A 23486-nucleotide genomic window follows, 5' to 3' on the forward strand; every position below is an offset into this window, starting at 1 on the left:
CTAGGATTTACTATTGTAAATGTTGAATAGGGGTGGTGAGAACGAATAATATCCTTGTCCTGCTTATGACCTTTTCAGTCTGTCACTGTTAAATATGATGTAATCTGTAGATTTTTTTCTAGATGCCTGTTTTCACATCGAGTAAATTCTCTCCTACTCCTTTTTAAAAAATTATGAATAGATGTTGAATTCTGTCAAGTGCTTTTTCTGCCTCAATGTGATCATGTAGTTTCATCCTGCTGATATGGTGGACTACATGGATTGACTCTCAAATATGAACCAGCCTTGCATTCTTAGGATAAAACTATTGCTTAGGTGAATTATTCTTTTAATCTATTGGTGAATTTGATTTGCTATTTCATAAAGGATTTTTGCATCTATCTTCATGGTGAATATTAGCCTATAATTTTCTTGTACTCTCCTTTGTATTAATGTTAGAATAATGCTAGTCTCACAACATGAGTTGGGATCAATCCTTTTCCTATTTTTTTAAAAAAAAGATGATGTAGAATTGATGTTAACTCTTTCAATGTTTGTTAAAATTCACCAACACAACTCAATAAGGTGATTTCTCTTTTTGAAACTTATTTTAAATGAATTCAGTTTAATTACTGGTTACAGGACTATCCTAGTCTATTTCATCTTTGGTGAATTTTGATAGCTTGTAGTTTTTAATGAATTGGTCCATTGCATGTAAGTTGCTGAACTAAGGTGCTTGAGGTATTCCAGTATTTTCCTTTGATGCAGGGGTTTGTAGTTAAAATTCCTTCTTTCACTGCTGGTATCCATAATTTGTGTCTTTTTGCTTTATTAGTTGTCAGCTTTCCTAGGGATTTATCAGTGTTGCTGATCTTCTGAAGAACCAGCTACGGGGCAGCATTGTGGCATAATGTGTAAAGCCGCTGCCTGCGACTCCGGCATCCCATATCGGCGCTGATTAGAGTCCCAGCTGCTCCACTTCTGATCTAGCTCCCTGCTAAAACTCCTGGGAAAACAGGGGTGGATTGTGCAAGTGCCTCCCTGCATCCCTGTGGGTGACCCAGAAGAAGCTCCTAGCTCCTGGCTTTGGCCTGGCCTACCCCTGACTATTGTGGCCATTTGGAGGTGAAAGCAGATAGATTTTTCTCTCTCTCTAACTCTGCCTTTCAAATAAATAAATCTTTTTAAAAATTCCAGCTTTTAATTTTATTAATTTTCTCTACTGTTTTTGTGTATTCAATTTCATTGATTTCTGATCACTGTTATTCCCCTCCTTTTACTTGTGTTGGGTTTACTTTGCTGTTGATTTTCTCAGGTTCTTGAAATGAAAGTTTATTGATTTGAAAACCACTGTGGTTGCTACAATGAGCATCTCATGCAATAGATTTCCCTCTCAACACTGCTTTAGCTGTGCCTCACAAATTTGTATACATTATATTTTAATTTTCATTCAGTTTTACCTATCTTTCAATATTCTTTGAATATCCTTTTTGTCCTATACATTATTTAGAAGTAAATCATTCTATATCCACAGGTTTAGAGATTTTCTTCTGTATATCTGTTATTAATTTCTAGCTCAATTCTACTATGGGCAGAGAGCATATTCCTTTTTTTTCTTAATAAGAATTTACTCACAGGAATACATATAAGTAGAAAACATAACAGAAAAGCTAAATAATTAAATGAAGACAGTGCAAATCAAGTTTCACTCTGTAGCTTTTAACTTGTATCCAGGGAGTGTATGTATGTATATATATATATATATATATATATATGTATATATATGTGTGTATATATATATATATATATATATATATTTAGGGCACAGAGCATCCCCAATGTGTGCCAGTACAGTGTAGGAGCCCTGATTTCCATCCATTAACTTAAACATATCCTTAAAATCTTGCTTTGAACAACAAAAATGTTTAGAAGGCAATATGTTGAGTAGGAATAAAAATTTAAATATAGCAAATATAGCAATTATTTTTAAATTTCTACAGTTGTCTTTATGTGCCAACAAACATTTAAACTGCCCTTTACAGATTGTTTAACATGTAGTTTAAATTTTAGATTTTTTTTAATAAGATCACTAGTAGGATATAACCTTGCAGAGAACACATCACACCGACAGCACAGAGGAAAATATTTTGCATAGATAAATCAGCTTTTCATATTGTGCTAGTTACACAGAATAGAATATCAATCTGATTCCTAACAGATCCTCAAAAGTCATTTCAAGGTCAGGTGTATACAAAACACATATTTATTTATTTATTTGAAAGTCAGAGTTACACAGAGAGAGAGAAGGAGAGACAGAGAGAGGTCTTCTGACCACTGGTTCACTCCCCAGTTGGCTGCAATGGCCGGAGCTGCGCCGACCTGAAGCCAGGAGCCAGGAGCTTCCTCCAGGTCTCCCACATGGGTGCAGGGGCCCAAGTACTTAGGCCATCTTCTACTGCTTTCCTAGGCTATAGCAGAGAGCTGGATTGGAAGTAGTGCAACCGGGACTCGAACTGGCACCCATATGGGATGCCAGCACTGCAGGCAGAGGCTTTACCCACTGTGCCATAGCGCTGACCTCATATATATAAATAGGGAACCTACACCTACATGGGAGACTTCTGGCTCCTCGCTTCTGGCCTTGGCTTGGCCCAGCCTTGGCTGTGGTGGCCATTTGGGGAGTGAACTAGTAGATGCAAGACCTCTTTATCTGTCTTGCTCTCTCTCTCTCTAACTCTGCCTTTCAAATAAATAAGTCTTTTTAAAAAAGGAATTTTTTTTTAACTTTTACTTAATGAACATAATTTCCAAAGTACAGCTTATGGATTACAATGGCTCCCCCCCCCCCCATAACTTCCCTCCCACCCCCACTCTCTCTCCCCTTCCGTTCACATCAAGATTCATTTTCAATTCTCTTTATATACAGAAGATCAGTTTAGTATATATAAAGTAAAGATTTCAACTATTTGCACCCACACAGAAACACAAAGTGAAAAATACTGTTTGAATACTAGTTATAGAATTAAATTACAATGTACAGCACATTAAGGACGGAGATCCTACATGAGGAGTAAGTGCACTGTGACTCCTGTTGTTGACTTAACAAATTGACACTCTTGTTTATGGCATCAGTTATCACCCTAGGCTCTTGTCACGAGTTGCCAAGGCTATGGAAGCCTTTTGAGTTCGCTGACTCTGATCATATTTGGACAAGGTCATAGTCAAAGTGGAAGTTCTCTCCTCCCTTCAGAGAAAGGTACCTCCTTCTTTGATGACCTGTTCTAAAAAAAGGAATTTTAAATACAGAGCTAAACTGAATTGTTAAGCCACAATACAAACTAGTATGACTATTAGAATGAAAACCAGCACCACTCTATGTGACACAAAGTATGCAACTTCCCCACAAATTTAAATTACTTTCAGTCACAAGGAGTTAGAATGCGTGCCTGAACCTTAAACCACACTTCAAAGTCTTGGCCCAGAAATTAAATCTAATGAAGTATAAATTGTATCCACTATGTTAATGTTTTAATGTAAAATTAAGATGTTATCTTTAATTTGATATGCCCGATCCCATTTATTACTCCACAAAGGTAAAACGAGTGACCCATTTGGCATTTCACAGGATGCTTCATTGTTTAAATTTGTTTTGTTTTATTACAAACTTTTTTCTCAGATATCCTAAATTGTAACTCTCAGGAACCAGCTTCTACCATGGGACGGCAAGCTGATACTCTATTTGCTTTGCTTATGTAGTTCTTCATTGGTATGCAAAATGAGGCCCCACCATGTGGGGAAATTTATATTAAAATCTTTAAATAAAGAAAAACTCTTTACTGTCTGCAACCCTAATTCTTGGGTTTATTTATTATGTGCTACAACATTTTATTTTTTAAAAAAAATATTTATTTTAGTTATTTGAAAGGCAAAGGGAAGGAGGCAGGGCAGGGGGAGAGAGAGCTTCATCTGCTTGTTCACTCCCCAAATGGATGCAATGGCCAGGGCTGGGCCAGGCCAAAGCCAGGAGCCTGGAACTCCATCCCAGTCTCTGATGTGGGTGAAGAGGCCCAAGGACATGGACTACCTTCTGCTGCTTTCCCAGGTGCATTAGCAGAGAGTTGGATCAGAAGTGGAGCAGCCTGGACTCAAACCAGTGCCCTGAGATTTGGGTGCTGGTGTAGCAAGCAGTGGCTTAACATGCTGTGCCATAACACTGGCCCTGCTATAGAGATTTTCCTCTTTCTTATCCCCATGCATCATTTGTTTGGTTCTTGTTTTGGTTAATTCCCCACAGTATTCAAGAATGTACTGGTTCGTAAGTAGGATGAAAAAAATATGTTTATTGGGTGTTCACATATGGCACAGAGTTGTAACTGGAGATATATTTTTACCCAGACTCCAAATGTTAACAATGTTTCCTAATATTGACTTAATACAGTGATAGCAGTATCTCCCTCCTACCCCTTTCAGTAGGTACATCTTGTTATTGTTACCAGCTGCCTTAGTACCTCTTGGCAGGAGTGGAGATGAGGATATGGAAGGTGGAGGAGTTTGTTTGCACTAGTCACTTAGTGGGTTCTAATCAACATGCTTGTCCGATGGCACTGAACTTGTCTAAGTATTGTTGGAGAAGCTGGTTGTTTTCTGCTGCTAGGTTGATGGGGGTCCTCTTACGTGGGGGGGACATGGGATGCCCTGCTGCTGTATTGCTCCCCAGTCCTAGGCTCCCCAGCCTAGGATTCACCTTCTTCTTATCACCTTTGGAGTTCTTTGTTTGTCTCTTGCATTATTCCCAGGGTTAGTATTTGTATTTTGCAAGGAGGAGCAGAGAAATACTAATCTATGTCATCTTTAAAAAATTTTAAAAATTATTTCATTTATTGAAAGGGAATAAAGGGGAGGGGTGGGGTAAAGAGAAAGATCTTGCATTCACTGGTTCACTCTCCAAATGCCTGGGGCTGGACAGATCAAAGCCAGTAGTCTGAAGGTCAATCTGGGTCTCCCCAAAGGTGGCAGTACTTGAACCACCACATGCTGCTCCCCAAGGTATACAGTAGTGTGAAACTGGTATTGGAAGCAAAGCTGGAACTTGAACCGAGGCACAATGATATGGGGTGTGGGTTTCCTAGCAGCCTCTTAACTGTTGAGCCAAAGGAGTCTATGACATCTTGAGAGGAACTGACCATGATATCTAATGCCATACTTCCAAATCTTGAAGTCCCACAGTGCCAAAATTCCTAATGCTTAAAATTCCATACATTCACATCTCTTGAAGATTAAAATTCTGAATGTTGAAACTAGGAAAGCTGAAATCTTGAAAATTGCAATCCTCCTGGGGGCCAAAGGCTATATAAGAGGGGTAGAGATCAAGTTCTGAGAAGGCATTGGGCCACGCAATATGAGACGATGAACATTTCAGCTCAAAGATGCATTGAAGTAGGTGTTGTGGTGCTTAAGCTGCTGCTTGGGACCCCTGCATCTTGGCTAGCTCAAGTCCCAGTTCTCTGTGATTTCAATCCAACTTCCTGCTAATGCCCCTGGGAGGCAGCTGAGGATGGACCGGACCAAGCACTTGGGTTCCTGCCACCCTCTTGGGAGATTCCGATGGAGTTCCTGGCTCCTAGTTTCTGCCTGGCCTAGCCCCGGCTGTTGCAGGCATTTTGGGGGAGAACCAGTGAATGGAACATATTCCTGTGTGGCTCTCGCTCTCTGACACTCTGCCTTTCAAACAAATAAATATTTTTTAAAAAGTCTCATGTATCTGCCCTGGTGTTCCTGAAAGCTGATGAAATTCCAAGAGCTCTTAATGAATTAAAGCCATATTTGCCTGAAGAAGCCAGTGAAATTGCTGTTTCAAAAATAATTATATGCAAGGTAGCATAAGAAGATAATCACGATAGTCTATCAGCAGTATTGTTTCTGCTGAATTTGTGGTCTGTGTATGAGTGTGTGCGGAATATCTAAAACAACATGGCACAGAATTTGGAAAAGTTTAATAAGGAATGCTCATGTTTGTGTATATTGAATCACAGAAGAATTTCAAAGCAGAATTTCAAAGACAGCAGTGCCCGTGACAAATGAATATGAATGTGTTCTCCCAGGAAACCCATGGCTTCCTCCTCCCCCCAAATCAACTACTCATCATGATGCAAGACTTTGAATACTGTTAATGTTCATGAAAGTCACTCAGTTTTTGTGGACTGCCTCCATGTAATTACCCACATACTGTCTCTGTAGTACATTGTTTTCATGTCATATTTTTTGATTTTTGTCTGTTTCTTTTTTAAGCCCCTTTTCCCAGCATGTTAAATTGTCCATATTACTATTGTTATTTACAATTCATGATGCTGTACATTTCATCTTTGCCCCATTTCTAATACTGGAAGTATAAATTGTGTTAAAATGCTTAGAGAATTATAATCTGTTCCATGTATTTGTGTGTGTGTGTGTGTGACAAATTTGATTCCCCAAAAGTGCATTATCACAACATTGACTTTTTGGCAGTATGCATGTATATAACAAGACTAGCACTCTCTAAATAAATACAGAGATATCCTTTTTGTATATTGGCACTTGTGGAAGAAAATTTCTCATAAGCCTGGCTCTTGATTGCATATGTGGTCATGACTCACCTTGATTTTTGATGAATGTGGTAAAAAAGCTAAGGTTTCTTATCACAGTATTTCAGATGACCACAGTTATAAAGCTAGATACAATCTAGTTATGTGCACTTGCACTTTTTGTGTACTTTGCACACTTTTTGACTGTTCCTTAGGAATATGTATGACTGTTGTTACTATTCCTGAGTGTTGATGCTTGCAAAAGTACATATACTGGGGTCAGTGCTATGGTGCAGCGGGTTAAAACCCTGGCCTGAGGTGCCGGCATCCAATATGGGCACTGGTTCTAGTCCCAGTTGCTCCTCTTCTGATCCAGTTCTCTGCTAAGGCCTGGGATAGCAGTAGAAGGTGGCCCAAGTCCTTGGGCCCCAGCACCTACGTGGGAGACTTGGAAGAAGCTCCTGGCTCCTGGCTTCGGATCGGCACATCTCCTGCCATTTTGGCCATCAGGGGAGTGAGCCAGTGGATAGAAGACCTCTCTCTGTCTCTACCTCTTGTAACTCTGTCTTCAAATAAGTAAAATAAATCTTTAGAAGTATGTATACTATTATTGTTTATTGTGTAAAGTGGCCTATGAAACATTCTGTCATGTTTTCATGTTTTTCAAATAGGGCTCCTTTAAAAATATAAACAAATGATTTAAAAATAATTTTTTAAAAATTATTCTTTCCTGAATTATATTTTTGGGATTTTGATCTTTTGGGAGTTATACTTTAGAGATCTGAACTTTCAGGATTTCAACATTTGGGATTATGATGTTCCAGATTGTGATTTTTGGTATTATGGCTTCAAACTATCTTGACCTGCAAGAAATCACCAAGTGATTTTGAGGAAGAAACAAACACAATTCAAAGGAGAAAAGGTTGTTTTCGAGCAGATGTTGTTGGAATAATTTGATGTTCATATGCAAGTTGAACTTTCACCTAAGCCTCCCATGTAAAAATAAACTCAGAATTGATGCTAGATTCAAAAATCTAAAAGCACTCACATTTTGGAAGTGGAGAAAATACTGATGTGGGGTTAGTTTTTAGACATGAAACCAAAACCAAAATTCATCAAACTTTGATAAATTGGAATTTATCAAAATTAATCCTTTGGTCTGAGAAAAATACCACTAACAGAATGATTTCACAAAGTATAGATTTGGAGAAAATATTCGCAAGCAACATATCCAACAAAGGACTTCCAGCAAAGATACAAATGAGCTCTCAAGACTAAAAAGTAAGAAATGAACAAGGCAACTTAGAAAATGGACAAAAGGATTAAACAAGCACTTCATCAGAGGATGTAAGGATAGCAAATAAGCAACATCATCAGTTACTAGGAAAGTTAAAACTAAAATCATGATGTGGTACCACTATTTGCATATTAGAACAGCTAAGAATTATAATACTGAGTTAACGATACCGGTTGCCATCATAGTTATAGCTAGAACACTGAGTTAACGATACCGGTTGCCATCATAGTTATAGCTAGAACACTGAGTTAACGATACCGGTTGCCATCATAGTTATAGCTAGAACACTGAGTTAACGATACCGGTTGCCATCATAGTTATAGCTAGAACACTGAGTTAACGATACCGGTTGCCATCATAGTTATAGCTAGAACACTGAGTTAACGATACCGGTTGCCATCATAGTTATAGCTATAATACTGAGTTAACGACACTTGTTGCCATCATCATTACAGTTATAATACTGAATTAACAATACTTGTTAACAAGGATGTGGAGCACTTACACTTATGTGTTGCTGGTGAGGATACACAATACTATCTCCACTCTAGAACAGTTTTGCAGTGTTTTATAAAGTTAAGCATACAATTATTACACGGTCCAGAAATTTTACTCCCAGGTGTTTAACCTAAACAAATTAAAACTTACATGCACAGAAAACTCTGCACATGGATGTTTAATATGACTATATTTATACTCACTAAAACCTTGCGACACGCAAGTGTCCCTCAACAGGTGAGTGGATGTGCTGTAGCATACAATGGAATTCTACTCAGAAATAAGAAGGAATAAATTCCTGTTTTACAAAGCAGTTTGGAAGAATCTTAAAGGCACTATGCTGAACGAAAAGATCCAGCCACAAGGGTCACTTACTGTATGATCCTATTCATGTGTTATTCTCAAAAAGACTAAACTATAGTAACAGGGAATAGATCAGATAATATCAAGAGTAATACAACTGTAACAATTACTACACAAATATCCACATCTTTAAAATTAATGGAACTGTTTACAAAAGTCAATTTTATGGTACAGTTAATATCAAAAATAAAATAAAATTTACCATGTTTTAATTTTATACTTACATGAGAGTTATTTGCTTTTACACAGACTATATTTTAACACAATGATGCAAAAGTTTGCTCTTTATTCGCTTCTTGTACTAACCTTGGGGACCCTGTGGTGTGATGTGTACCCCTTCTACACCTTAAACATTTTCATGTCAAAGGATGCAATAACCATTTCGCTAAACTACCTCTGGGCTAATATGTAGCTTCCTATCTGTCTTCTGTACTTCAGCAAGGTTTGTTTTATCAAACATCTCCACTAGCTCAGAACCAGCACTAGGAGAACAGAGAGTGATCTGAGGAACCGCGGGGAGGAAGTGGTAGGATTTCCTCCCTCCCCGTGAGAGCAGTTTGCAATAAAGTCACAGAAATTTAACAGGGACGACAACGCAGGGTCAGGAGAGTCACAGCATTCTCAACAGCCGGGCAGGACTCCGCCTGGCTCTTTTCATAAGTTTGCAGCTTTAAATGCTTTTCCTTAATACTTACTAACAGGTGAGTCTAATAAGTGATACTCTTCAAGATGCTTTTCCCTTTTGAAGTAAAGAGGTTTTTGGATTATTCAATGTCACACAGAAGCAGGTCAAGAGCCAGCTTACTGTAGCCAAAAATGGCCTTCCATAGTGAGTTGTCCAATGAATGAAATGAGACCTAAGTTCCCCAGAGTCCAGGTAGTTTGCTAGCCTTCACTGCGGGCTGAGAGGCTGCCCTGAAACCATAGCTACAACCACAGAGTTGTTCCCCTGCCCAAAACCTAGCTTTCCAACTCTTTAAGATGGGAAGTTTTCAGAACAGACGTGGGTGGGGGCTTTGAATGGGTGGAGTTGCTGCTTCTAGTTCTACCAGAAAGTTCTGATAGATGTTAGTTTTCCATTCCATTTTTTTCCAGCAGATTTTTTTTTCACTTAACTAGTTTATATAAACACTTCAGTTTATATTGCTTTGCCTGGATATCTTCCACACTCTTCCTTTGTATGTAATACCAACCATGGTCCACACCTTAGGAGATGTGACAGCACAGTCACTTTAGCAAGAAAATGTTGAGTATATGTGCTAAGTAGTTTCCGATACCACAGTGGCTCTTAAGGGCTTAAGTACACAAGAGCACAAGGGTAATGGCTTTTTGTGTAAATCCAAAAATGGTTTCACAGAAAAGTAAATATATTTTAAACTATGAAGCATGTAGAAGGAAGTGCATTCAAAATATGTCAAGCCTCAAAAGCTCATAAATACACTGTAATTGTTGCAGGCAAGAAGCTCTGTCCTGTTTCCTGCTTCTCCTTCTCGCTTCTACTCTGAAGGGTTCAAGACTCAGTAAATCAGAGGGGGAGGAGGGATGGGAGCACAGGACAGGAGGAGAGAAGATAGCACTGGATTGGGAAAGTTTAACCCCCTGCAAAAGGCACCAGATCTTGGGGAGGCAGGAAATACCCTCAAGCTGCTTTCTCTCCAGGGCTGGACTTTCAAAGGACTGACTGCAGCTTACTGTTTCTGTTGCTTTGTGAATTACAATGACTGTAGGAATGTATAGTTCCTGCAAGTGATCAAAGTGCCCTATGTTCTCAACCAGAGTCAGGAAAGAAATTCTGGGTAAATTTTAAAGAGATGATAAGAGGCAACAATAAGGTTACTTTTAATTCTGTCTCATGATTTTATAAGGAAAACCTCTACTTCCCCAAACTTGCTGGATAATTAAAAGTTGTTGTGATTATAATTAGGAGAAGAATACAATGACGCATTCCCTACCTCGGTCCTTTTTCTTTAGTGGCGCTTTTGCTAAGAACAGTATTTCGCCCAGAAGTTGGCTCTGATTTCTCTTCTGTGGGAGATCCAAATCCAGTGCTAAAACGAGAACTAATTTTTTTTGTCATTTGAAAAACAATACAAACAATTTTAATCATGTGGAAAATAACAATTGTTACATTGGCAAGGCACATTATAAAGCCCTTCCACTTCCATTGTATGATTTGATACTTGCTATCATTGTGAAACAGGGGACCCTGCATTATTCCATCTACAGCTAAGGAAACTAAATCTGCACATAGACACTAAGACACTCAAGGTCACTGTAAGTGCATGGTAGACGAAATGTGGAGCCAGAGTTCCTGGTTCCCTTTAAGAGTTACTTGAGTATAGATAAAATATTATTTTCTTACTTGGTCTTTTCTTTGCTTGCCCTTCTTAAGGAAGATGAAGAAGAAATACTTCGGCCATAACCAATGTCTGATTTATCTTCCAAAGATGGAGGTGGAGAACTAAAATTTTCCACGTTTAAAATTATGTAGAAATTAAAAGAATATATTTGTCAATATCCACTTTGTCCCACAAAACAGATTTTTTCCTGAAACCCATATTTAGAGCTGACTTTTAACAGTGACAATGTTTTTTATTGTTGTTGTTGTTGTTGTTTGACAGGCAGAGTGGACAGAGAGAGAGACAGAGAGAAAGGTCTTCCTTTGCCATTGGTTCACCCTCCAAAGGCTGCCGTGGCCGGCGCGCTGCGGCCAGCGCAGCGCACTGATCTGAAGCCAAGAGCCAGGTGTGAAAAAATAGAATTAAAAATGTCTTAATGTGTGGCGTTGGTGTTGTAGTGCAGCAGGTTAAGTTGCCATGTGGGACACTGAAATCCCACACAGGAGTACCTGGGATCAAATCCCACCTCTACTTTCCACCCAGTCTCCTGCTAATGTGCCTGGGAGGCAGGAGCTGATGGCTCAAGTATTTGGGTCCCTGCTATCCATATGGGAGATCCAGTTGGAGTTCTTGGCTCCTTGCTTTGGCCTGGCCCAGATTCAGCTGTTACAGGCATCTGGGGAGTAAACAGTAGATCTCTTTCTGTCTCTCTCTCTCTCTCTTTCTCTTTCCCTCTCTCTCTGTCATCCTGCCTTTCAAACAAATAAATAAATCATCAAAAACCATAATGCCCATTTTCCATGAACTTTTTAAGGCCCCCTCATAAATTGATATACATGATCATCTTAAAGAGGAATGTTGAAATTTTCATTTTTAGCTTGACCATTTACTTCTTACTTCAAAGGAAAATATTGGGCAGTAGTTATACTGCAGCACACAGCTCTGGCAACTTGGAAACATAATTCATTTAGTTTTGCTTCTATCTATACTTTCTTCAAATACTACAAGGGTAAGAGGCCCTGACCTCAGAAATCCATTGGAAACTGCCTGATAACATGGAGTCCAAGGAGGAGATTTGTGGTTGTGGCTGTTCCATGTCAGGTTCTGAGTTTATGGACCAATGCTTATTTTTGGTGGTAGTAGATACAGAAGACATGAAAGATAACATGCTGGGAATATTTACACATTCACATGCTGATGGATAAACCAAAACAATGTTCTCTTCCACATCCTCCCTTCTCCCAAAGACTCACATATCGGAAGATTTACTGTTAATTAAGAGAACAGCACGCCGATGATTTAGTTCTTGTAAGCAGAGCTCCTTCAGAGGCAAAAGTTTTGTGCCAGAATTTATCTATAAGAAATTTCAGAACCAAAAAGTAAAATCTGTGTGGATCATAATTTAAAAAATGAGTGCTTGGCTGTTTTATACATCTAATTTCACACACTCACACACATGATAGATACATCTAGAACGAGAAGTAGGAACTGAAAGCTTGTGAACATGCTGGCCTTGGACAGGACATAGCTCTTCAGTCTCCTGTGATCTTTACACATGGCTGTTTTACACTACTGTCACTATCTTGGTCCCTGAAAGTATTTGGGTTTGCAAATCCACCCATGGTAGAGGAGAATGTTCTGTTTATATAAAAGCAATACAATACTGAGACCTCACTAAAAGTGTTATGAGGATATCTAAAACCAGGCTAGACAAAGCTCTATACTAACCTGGCAGAAAGGTACACTAGATTCCCTTCTGAGAGCTCTTCTCAATCAGGTTAAGTTAGATCACTTCCTCCTTCAAAATACTTTTCATGATCTTTTTAAAGAAAGGCAAAAGTGATCCTCTGAAAATAGACAAATCCTGTCATTTTTCTGCCCAGGACACCACCATGGATTCCCACTTCATTCGGAGTAAAGGCCAAGTCCTTCCAATGATCTACGGCATTCCCAGGATCTGGCCTCCCTTGCCTACACAATTCCATCTCCGCTATTCTCCCACCAGGTCCATTCAGCTCTGGTGACACTGTCCTTCTCCCTGCTCCTTAAGCGAGTCAAGCATGCTTACCCCTCACGGCTTTTGAACTGGTTCATTCTTCTGCCTAGAAAGCTTTCCCCTCAGATATTCTAGTGGTTGAGTCCCTCACTTCCTGCAATTTTTTGCTCAGAAATTACCCTCTGAGTTAGGCCCATCTGATGACATTTTTTTTTAAAAGGCAGCCACCAACCCCAGTGCTCCAGGCACTAGAGAAGCTCCTCATCTACCTCTGCTCTCTTTTCTCCCCCACAGCTTTCATCATTTCTAGCATGGGGCTCAAGTTAATGATTTGTAACGTTTGTGTTGTGTTTTCTGCCTCCTCCCACTGGGACCAGAGGAGCAGAGCTCACTCTGTCTCTTTTGGTCACTGACACAAAGCTGACAATATCAGAAACTTAATGTTTATTGAACAAGTGAGTTAGGCATTCTGTTAGGATCATATCTGTGGTGACATTTTCTTGGTCAGTATTCTGCAGGTGTTTTCTACTCTTTCCCTAAGTTTTCTTAAAATAACTTTGTACTGATACTTCTGTGTGATACTTCTTTTAAAATTATTAATAACTGGATTACATGAGCATCTTCAGTACAATTTCTCGTGGGTTTGTGTGTGTCCTAGGGTGATATATGGTATAGTGATGGCAGAGGCAGAGGCAGAGGCTGGCTGCAGAAGGAAGAGCCAGAGTAAAGCTTTGGCCTGTGGCTTTCCATTATTCAAAATTCCTCAAATTCTCTGCTGCCGTGATTGACCGCTCCCTGCAAATACAGCTCCACACGCCTCTTGGACCCCAGAAACACAGGCAATAAAAGCAGAAACAGACAAATGAGATTCCATCAAGCTAAGACGCTTCTACACAGCAAAGGAAACAGTTAATGAAGGAGACAGCCAAGAGAATGGTAGAAAATATTTGCAAACTATGAATCTGATAAAGAATTAATATCCAGAATATATAAGGAGCTCAAGAAATTCAGCAACCACAAAACAAACAATCCATTAAGAAATGAGCAAAGGACATGAAGAGACATTCTTCAAAGGATGAAATATAACTTTTCAACAGACATATGAAAAAAACACTCAGGAGGACTAGCCATCATGAAAATGCAAATAAAACCACAATGAACTTCCAAGATGGTGGGCTAGAGAATGACATACTGTACTAGGCTAGGGACAAATAAAAAAAAAGTGTAGGAAGTGCACTCTCAGGGGAGAAATGGAGAGAAAACTGCACCGAAAATCCTACAAGAGGGAGAGGAGCATCGTGGACATGTGAGAAGGTGCAGATGTGCAACAAGAACAGGAATATAACACACAACTGCAGTAGAGAGCCAGAGTGGGCGAAAGCTTGTAGACGGAGCAGCAACACATGGTGGTACAGCCAGAGGGAAAATGTGGCATGAGTCCAGACTGGAGCCCTTGGGGCTAGCAGTTGCTAGCAGTTGCCTGCAGAACCAGTGGAAGTAAAGGGGACACATTTATCACACTCCAGCTCCTCACAACAGCACCTGCTGTCTGGCTGAGAAAGGGTAGGCACCATTTTTGGTTTAGGTGGGAGCTGCAGAAAAATTTGTGCGTGCACACAATAACTGGTTGAGACAGGTTGCCATCTTAGATCGGCAGTACCAGTGGCAGTGGCAGGGAGAGAGCAACATTGGATCAGTGGTTCTTGTGTACATGTGTGATCCAGAGATTCTAGTTGAGGGAACAATCTGCAGTCCCCACTGACTTGGAGCCTGGCTGGGCAACCACACAGGTTGGTGAGATGCCCACAGCCTCTTAGGATCAAGACACCTAGGCAAAGCTGTCTCAGGGTACATCTGCCTCACAGTTGACTAGACACACTGGCAGGGCAGAGACCTCTGCATCCAATGACTATGGAAGCCTTATGTGCTGAGACCGTGGGGACTCAGTGGTTACACGAGAAGTTGCAGGGCACAGCTGGGTCTCTGGCAATACTGGGCATAGCTCCACACCCTTAGAGCTCCTTGGTACCCTAAAGCAGATCATTGCTCACAGTGAGGACTGCCAAGATCATCTGTGCAGTTCATATGGTGTTGAGGAACATTGACCAGAGCTCCTTGGCCAAACCCACCACCTCTTGGTATCCATTGAAAGTGCAGCCATTAGAAGAAGAGCTAAGCCACAGAGGCATAACTCAAAAATAAAAGCCAACAGAGGAAAGAAAACAACAATCAACTCCACAAATGCCTAAAAACAAACACATAAATTTAAGAAATAAGAATAAGGAAGACACCATGACCATCCCAAAGGAAGAAAACAACATTTCAATATTAGAATGTGAAGATGAAGAGAATGAGGAAATACCAGGAATGGAATTAAAAAAAGTTAACCATAGGACTAGTCAAAAGCAATCAGAAATAAATCCACAAGCTAAAGAAGACCATACATGACATGAATGAAATTGAGATTTTTAAAGAGAAGTCAAAATTAAATATTAGAAATGAAGAATTCATAAGATCAAGACAGTGGAAAGACTGAAGAGCAGGCTTGGCAAGGCAGAAGAAAGAACTAGAAGACAAATCTTTGAGAATCTTACAGTCAGACCAAAAAATTAGCAAATGAAAAACAGTGTTGGAGATTTATGGGATACTATCAAATGATCTGATATGGGTCGTAGGAGTTTCTAAAGGTGTGGAAAGAGAGAATATATGCTATTTAAAAGAAATGTTAAGGGACCTAAAGAGAGACACAGACTCCAACACAATAGTAAAGGGGGGCTGCAACACCCCACTTTCATCAATGGACAGATCAACCAGACAGAAAATCAACAAAGAAACAGTGCAGCTAATCGACACTATGACTGAATGAACCTAACAACTGATATCTTTAGGATTTTTCACCCCACAGCTGCAGAATACATATTCTTCTCATCAGTGAATGGAATTTTCTCTAGGATTGATCACATGCTATGCCATAAAGCAAATCTCAACAAATTAAAAAAATAGAAATCAGATCATGTATCTTCTCTGACCATAATGCAATGAAGCTGGAAATCAACAATTCAAGAATCTCTAGATCACATGCAAACACATGGAGACTGAACATCATGCTCCTGAATGAACAGTGGGTCATAGAAGAAATCAAAAGAGACATCAAAAAATTTCTGCAAACTAGTAAAGATAACAACACAACGTCAAAACTTATGGGATACAGCAGAAGCAGCAGTAAGAGGGAAATTTATAGCAATTGTGTATATATGAAGAAATTGGAAAGGTATCAAATAAATGAGTGCATCTCAAGAACCTAGAGAAACAGCAAGCCAAACCCAAAATTAGTAGGAGGAAAGAAATAATTAGAGAAGAAATAAACAAAATTGAAACAAAAAATACAAGAGATCAGTAAAATGAAGTGCTGGTTTTTTAAAAAAATATACAAAATTGGCCTGAGCCGCAGCTCAATAGGCTAATTCTCCGCCTGCGGCGCCGGCACACCGGGTTCTAGTCCTGGTTGGGGCGCCGGATTCTGTCCCGGTTGCTCCTCCTCCAGTCCAGCTCTCTGCTGTGGCCTGGGAGTGCAGTGGAGGATGACCCAAGTCCTTGGGTGCTGCACCTGCATGGGAGACCAGGAGAAGCACCTGGCTCCTGGCTTTGGATCGGCACAGTGCACCGGCCGCAATGCGCTGCCATTGTGGCCACTTTGGAGTGAACCAATGGAAAAAGGAAGACCTTTCTCTCTGTCTCTCTCTCTCTAACTCTGCCTGTCAAAAAAATATATATATGTACAAAATTGATACACCATTGTCCCAACTAACCAAAAAAAAAAAAAAAGATGGGGAAGACCCAAATTAAGAAAATCAGATGATAAAGGAAATGTAATAATAGATACCACAGAAATAAAAAGATCATCAGGAATTACTATAAAGAGCTCTGTTCCAATCAATCAAAAAGTCATGAAGACAGAGAAAACCTAGACAGACCAATAACCAAGACAGAATTTGAATCAGTAATAAAGACCTTCCCAATAAAGAAAAGTGCAGGATTGGATGGTTTCACTGCTGAATTCTACCAGGCATTTAAAGAACTAATTCCAAATCTTCTCAAGCTATTCAAAACTATGAAAGTGAGGGAATCCTCCCAAAATACTTCTATGAAGCCTGTATCACATTAATTCCTAAACCAGAAAAAGATAAAGCACAGAAAGAGAACTACAGACCAATTTCCCTGATGAACATAGATGCAGAAATCCTCAACAAAATATTAGCTAATTGAATCCAACAACACATCAGAAAGATCATTCACCCTGACCAAGTGGGATTTATCTCTGGTATGCAGGGATGGTTCAGCGTTCTCAAATCAATAAATGTGATACTTCTCATTAACAAAGTAAAGAACAAAAACCATATGGTTATTTCAATAGATGCAGAGAAAGCATTTGATAAAATATAACATCTTCTCATGATGAAAACTTTAACCAACTTGGGTCTGGAAGGGATATTCCTCAACACAATCAAGACAATTTATTACAAACCCATGGCTAGCATCGTATTGAATGGGAAAAAGCTGGAAGCATTCCCACTGAGATTTGGAATGAGAAAGATGCCCACTCTCAGCATTGCTATTAAATATAGTCCTGAAAGTTTTAGCCAGATCCATTGGACAAGAAAAACAAATCAAAGGGATACAAATTGGAAAGGAGGAAATCAAAGTATCCCTCTTTGTAGATGCCATGATTCCATGTTCAGGGGACCCAAAAGGCTCCACTGAGAGACTATTAGAACTCATAAAAGAGTTTGGTAAAGTGACAGAATATAAAATCAACACAGAAAAATCAATAACTTTTGCATTCACAGACAATGCCATGGTTGAGAAAGAATTTTTAAGATCAGTCTCATTCATAACATCTCCAAAAAAGAATTAAATACTTTGGAATAAATTTAACCAAGGATGTCAAAGATCTCCATGATGAAAATTACAAAACACTAGAAAAGACATTTAAAAATGGAAAAACCTTTCATGCTCATGGATTAGAAGAATCAACAAAATCAAAGTGTCCATACTACCAAAAGCAATTTACAGATTCAATGCAGTCTCAAAATACCAAAGACATTCTTCTCATATCTAGAAAAAATGATGTGAAAATTCATATGGAAACACAAGAGACCTCGATTAGCTAAAGCAGTTTTGTACAACAGAAACAAAACCAGAGGCATCACAATACCTGATTTCAAGACATATTACAGGGCAGATATAATGATAAAAGCCTGATACTTGCATAAAAACATACCTGTAGACCAATGGAATGTAATAGAAACTCCAGAATGCAACCCATGCATCTACAGCCAACTTATCTTTGACAAAGAAGCTAAAAACAACTCCTGGAGTGAGGGAAGTCTCTTTAACAAATGGTTCTGGGGAAACTGGTTCTCCACATGCAGAAGTATGAAACTAGACCCATACCTTACACAAAAATCCACTCAAAATGGATAAAAGATCTAAATCTATGACTCAAAACCATCAAATTACTAGAGAACATTGGGGAAACTCTGCAAGACAGTGGTATAGGCAAAGACTTCTTGGAAAGGCCCCCAAAGCAAAGGAAATCAAAGCCAAAATTGAAAAATAGGATTACATAAAACACAGAAGCTTCTGCACTGCAAAAAACCACTCAGCAAATTGAAGAAGCAACCACCAGGATGGGAGAAAATATTTGCAAACCATGCAACCGATAAAGCATTAATGTTCAGAATCTTTAAAGAGCGCAGGAGATTCAAAACAACAAAACAAACAATCCAATTAAGAAATGGGCAAGGACTTGAACAGGCATTTTTCAAGAGAGGAAATTTGAATGGTCAACAGACACTTGAAAACATGCTCAGGATCATGAGCCATCAGGGAAATGCAAATCAAAACCACAATGAGGTTTCACCTCACTCCAGTTAGAATGGCTCTCATACAGAAATCAACAAACAAATGCTAGCAAGGATGTGGGGAAAAAGGTACCCTATTTCACTATAGGCAGGAATGTAAACTAGTGCAGCCACTCTGGAAGATAGTATGGAGATACCACAGAAATTTGAATATAGACCTACCGTATGATCCAGCCATCCCACTCCTGGGGATTTACCCAAACCAAATAAGTCAGCATGTGAAAGAGTAATATCTAACCTCCATGTTCATTGCAGCACAATTCACAATAGCTAAGATATGGAATCAACCCAGATGTCCATCAATTGTTGACTGGAAAAAGAAATTATGGTAAATATACACTACAGAATATCAGTCAGCTGTAAAAATAAATAAAATTCTGTTTTTTGCAACAAGATGAATGCAACTGGAAACTGCCATACTAGTGAAATAAGCCAGTCCCCAATAGACAGATACCATATGTTTTCCCTTATTCAAAGTAACTAATAGAGTACCTGAAATGTAATGTATTGGAGTGAAATAGACATTTTGAGATTCTATGTTTATAGCCCCTGTATCTTCTGTTGAGGAACAATGTTTTTTTCTTAATACTATTTGTTGAACTCTTTTACTTAGTGTAGGGTTAAGCATATGATCAGTAAGTAAACTGAAAATAGATCTTTGTAAAAATTAAGAGCGGGAATGGGAGAGAGAGGAGGAAGAAGGGTTGGAGCTTGGGTGGGAGGAAGGGTGGGGGGCAGTGTCACTATGTTCCTAAACCTGTATATATGAAATAAATGAAACTTGTATAATTTAAATAAAATTTTTAAAAAATTTAAAAACCACAATGAGGTATCATCTCACTCCAATTAGAATGGTTAAAATCCAAGATTCAAAGCAAATGTTGGAGAGGTAGTAGAGAATACAGTACCCTATTTCACTGTTGGTAGTAATGCAAATTATAACAGTCATTATGGAAGACAGTATGGAATTTCCCCAGAAATTAAAAATAATTCTAAATAATTCTAAATTCAGTTAAGTAAAACAATATTTTTCTATACTCCATTTTCAAATTTAATATTAAAATTTCATTTCAATTAGACTATAAGTATTAAAATGAAAAATGTACACTTATATTCACATAACAAACATTAAACTTTAGACGTATTAAAACCACCAAATTAAAAATGTTCCTTGTAGCACATAAAGCTGTGACTGATATTAATAAACTGACATAAATTCAAATAATCAGGCTGTAGTTAAAGCTGTACAAAATTGCAAAATGTTAGAGCCATACAAAGGATGAAGGGTGATTTTAAAAGTTATGTCTGTAAAAACACAAATTAAGTGGTTATAATATTGCCACATAATGGCACCATGATTAAAGGAAATATTGCCATCAAAAATACTAAAATACAAGTAAGTGCTGTCACCTACCCGGCCGTAGTCATAGAAGCCATCACAAATTATGTCACTGGATGACAAATAGCCAGTCTGGCTGTATTTCAGCGAAAGGTTATTGTTGAGCAGCTTGTTGTAAGCTACCTCACTGAATTTATTTTTTCGACTTACTGATAGATTAATTTCTTCAAGGATATCTAAAGCTCTGTCAATAAAAGTAAAAAATCTTATTTAGTTTACACAAGCACTCCCTGCTGAGTTCTCATTTGTGTACTTATTAATCCTTTTTTTGTTTTTTGTTTGTTTCATTTAATAAGATTCATTTTCAATTATTTTATATACAGAAGATCAACTTAGTATATACTAAGCAAAGATTTCAACAGACTGCACCCAGACAACCACACAAGATATAGAGTATCAATCCAACAGGAAGGCATTATTATTATAAATGTGTATGCACCTAATTACAGGGCGCCTGGCTACTTGAAAGAATTACTAAAGGACTTAAAGGGAGACATAGACTCATACAATAGTAACAGGGGACTTCAACACCCCACTCTCACCAATGGACAGATCGACCAGACAGAAAATCAACAAGCAAATAGCAGAGTTAATTGACGCTATAGACCAAATAGACCTCGTAGATATCTTCAGAGCCTTCCACCCCACAGCCACAGAGTTCTTATTTCTCCCCAGTACTTATTAATCCTGAATGAAGAACTGATGTGCATATTTCCCCCATCCTTTAAGTTTGAGCAGCACGGATAGGAAAATGAATCAGCTCTTGTTGAGACCCTGTGTACTGTCTCACAGCTGAATGCTTTCAGAAAAAAAAACGTCTTTTCACTTGAAGCAAAATTACTATTGGACCCCAATTTTTCAGCTAACCAGGCAAAATGCACTCAGAATAAGAATAGTTAAAATCAGTACAGTAAACCTGCTTATGGAACGTTAAAACCCTATTTGCTGACACTCCAAAGGCCATTAAGTCCCTTGCTGTTTCTAAGGACATCAGATTGCAATGAGCTTGGGCACATTTGCAGTTCTGGTGAACAGATGTGAGTGAATGGGAGGAGAGGAAAATAGGGTAAGTCCTGGTCCAACCCAATTCAACCTTGAAGTTGAGAGACAAGCAGGACTGTGTGTGCCGGGAGCAGAGAAAAGTAAGAGCGAAGCGTTTATCACGGAGATGATTTCATACAGGGCATTCAGTGAGCTCTGGGGCTGGGGGCTGGGAAGAGCAGGCGTATCCTGGCCTCCAGGCCATCCTCAGAGCACAGGCCTGCCCCATCCGCGAGCGGTAGTGCAGGCTCTGCACCCGAAGAGGGCGCTCCTCCACGGTCTGCTTTCCCGGAGCCAGGCGCTGTGGTGGGCATCCACTCACCCGAGCCTGCATAACTCAGTGGCTGTGAGTTCATCGTTGGCGCACACCGCCACGGCCCAGCTGGCATGCCTTCTGACTTCTGCGTTGTCTGAGCGCAGGAGCTCTACCACGGGCTCTAGCCCACCAGCATTTCTTAACTATAAAGCAGAAACCAAAATTTGATGCATTAAACACTTCAGCTTTTAACCAGCTCGTTATTGGATGGATGAAAGGTTTTAGCTGTGTAAAATTGTTTTAGTCTCTGTCTTTAGTTACAATTATTAAATTCGGCAGGGATTAGGGAGAAATTTTTCCAAACCCCAGTGAATAGGTGCTCACTTGTCTTTATGGAGGGGCCCAGCTGCAAGCTGCAGATCTCCTGGGAGATAAAGACCTGCAAAACTGGCACCCTCCAGGCGAGCTCAGGGACACCATAAAGGATGTTAGAAGCCAAAATGCAAGGCCGATTTTATGCAGTGGGTCAAGCTGCCATCTGGGACCCTAGCATCCTGTATGAGCGCTGGCTCCAGTCCCAGCTGCTCCACTTTCAACCCAGCTCCCTGCTAATGTGCCTGGGAAAGCAGCCGAGGCCCCTGATACTCACATGGGAGACCCAGATAAAGCTCTGACTTCCTGCTCTGGCTAGGTCCAGGCCTTGCTGTTGGCGCCAGTTGTGGAGTGAAGTAGTAGATGGAAGCTCTTGCTGTCTCTCCCTCTCTCTGTAATTGACTTTCAAACAGAGAATTTTTAAAAAGATTTATTTTACGTGAAAGACTTACACAGAGAGAGAAAGAGAGGCAGAGAGAGCAAAAGAGGGAGAGAGAGAATCTTCCATCCGCTGGTTCACTCCCTGAAACCAGGAGCTAGGAGCTTCTTCCAGGTCTCTCACATGGGTGCCGGGCCCAAGGACTTGGGCCATCTTCTACTGCTTTCCCAGGCCATAGCAGAGAGCTGCATGGGAAGTGGAGCAGCCAGGTCCTGAACCGGCGTCCATATGGGATGCCGGCACTGCAGGCAGTGGCTTTACCCACAGCACAAGCCCCTGTAATTGACTTTTCAAATAAATAAGTACATTAAAAAAAAAAAAAGCCAAAATCCAAGACAAGGTGGGCACTGCACTGATGACTACTACCTGTGCCTTACCTCCCCAGCTCCCAGGACAAAACCTGATAAGACCACCTGCTGCAGGTGCTCTCATCACCACAGCCCTGAGCCATGGAAGGCCAACACTAGGGCAGCCTTACTAACAAACTCTGTCCCCAGAAGAACAGCCACCCTTCACCTTCCCAATCCCAAGGGTGGCCTCCTGCCCTGCCCCATGGCCCTGGGGGACCTCTGTAAAGTTTACTATTCCAATAATAATCTGGAATAGTAATTTAAGTAGAAGGGAAGGAAGAAGGGAAGGAGAGAGATGGAGAGAAAGCAGTACAGTAATAGAAGAAGGGCATCACGGTTTTACAGGGACTGGGGAAGGAGCTTGTCTTCTCCCTGCCTGCATGCGGGATGCTCTGTTTCTTCACTTTGCTCCTGGATATTGGCTGTGCCAGCTTAAATGGCACATTTCAATGACCTTGAACTCTGTCTACTCCCCCCACATCTACTCCTTTACTTTCCTGAAAACTAACTGCCCTTTTGAATTTTGCTTTCTTCACCTGGTTTACATGTACTCTGCATGTCTAAACAATACAGAGCTTAGCTTTGCATATTGCTTAACACAAACACATTACATGGATTTTTTTTTTTAAATTCTAGAGACAGAGAGAGGCAGAGATCTGCCATTTGCTAGTTC

At 39.8% G+C, this 23486-nt stretch overlaps 1 protein-coding gene across 1 annotated transcript in view; it reads right to left on the bottom strand.

The window, feature by feature from the left end:
* Positions 1–23486, bottom strand: part of LOC133772932 (armadillo repeat-containing protein 3-like) — a 128655-nt gene that overhangs the window by 9982 nt on the left and 95187 nt on the right. The window contains exons 14-18 of the mRNA XM_062210086.1: positions 21719–21855; positions 20371–20539; positions 12290–12390; positions 11060–11158; positions 10650–10745 (exon numbers count right to left, since the gene is read on the bottom strand). Of these exons, the coding sequence (XP_062066070.1) occupies positions 10650–10745; positions 11060–11158; positions 12290–12390; positions 20371–20539; positions 21719–21855 (602 nt within the window). The remainder of the gene's footprint in view (positions 1–10649; positions 10746–11059; positions 11159–12289; positions 12391–20370; positions 20540–21718; positions 21856–23486) is intronic.

The sequence above is a fragment of the Lepus europaeus genome, chromosome 13 (genome assembly GCF_033115175.1).
Source record: "Lepus europaeus isolate LE1 chromosome 13, mLepTim1.pri, whole genome shotgun sequence".
NCBI classification, from domain to species: Eukaryota; Metazoa; Chordata; class Mammalia; order Lagomorpha; family Leporidae; genus Lepus; species Lepus europaeus.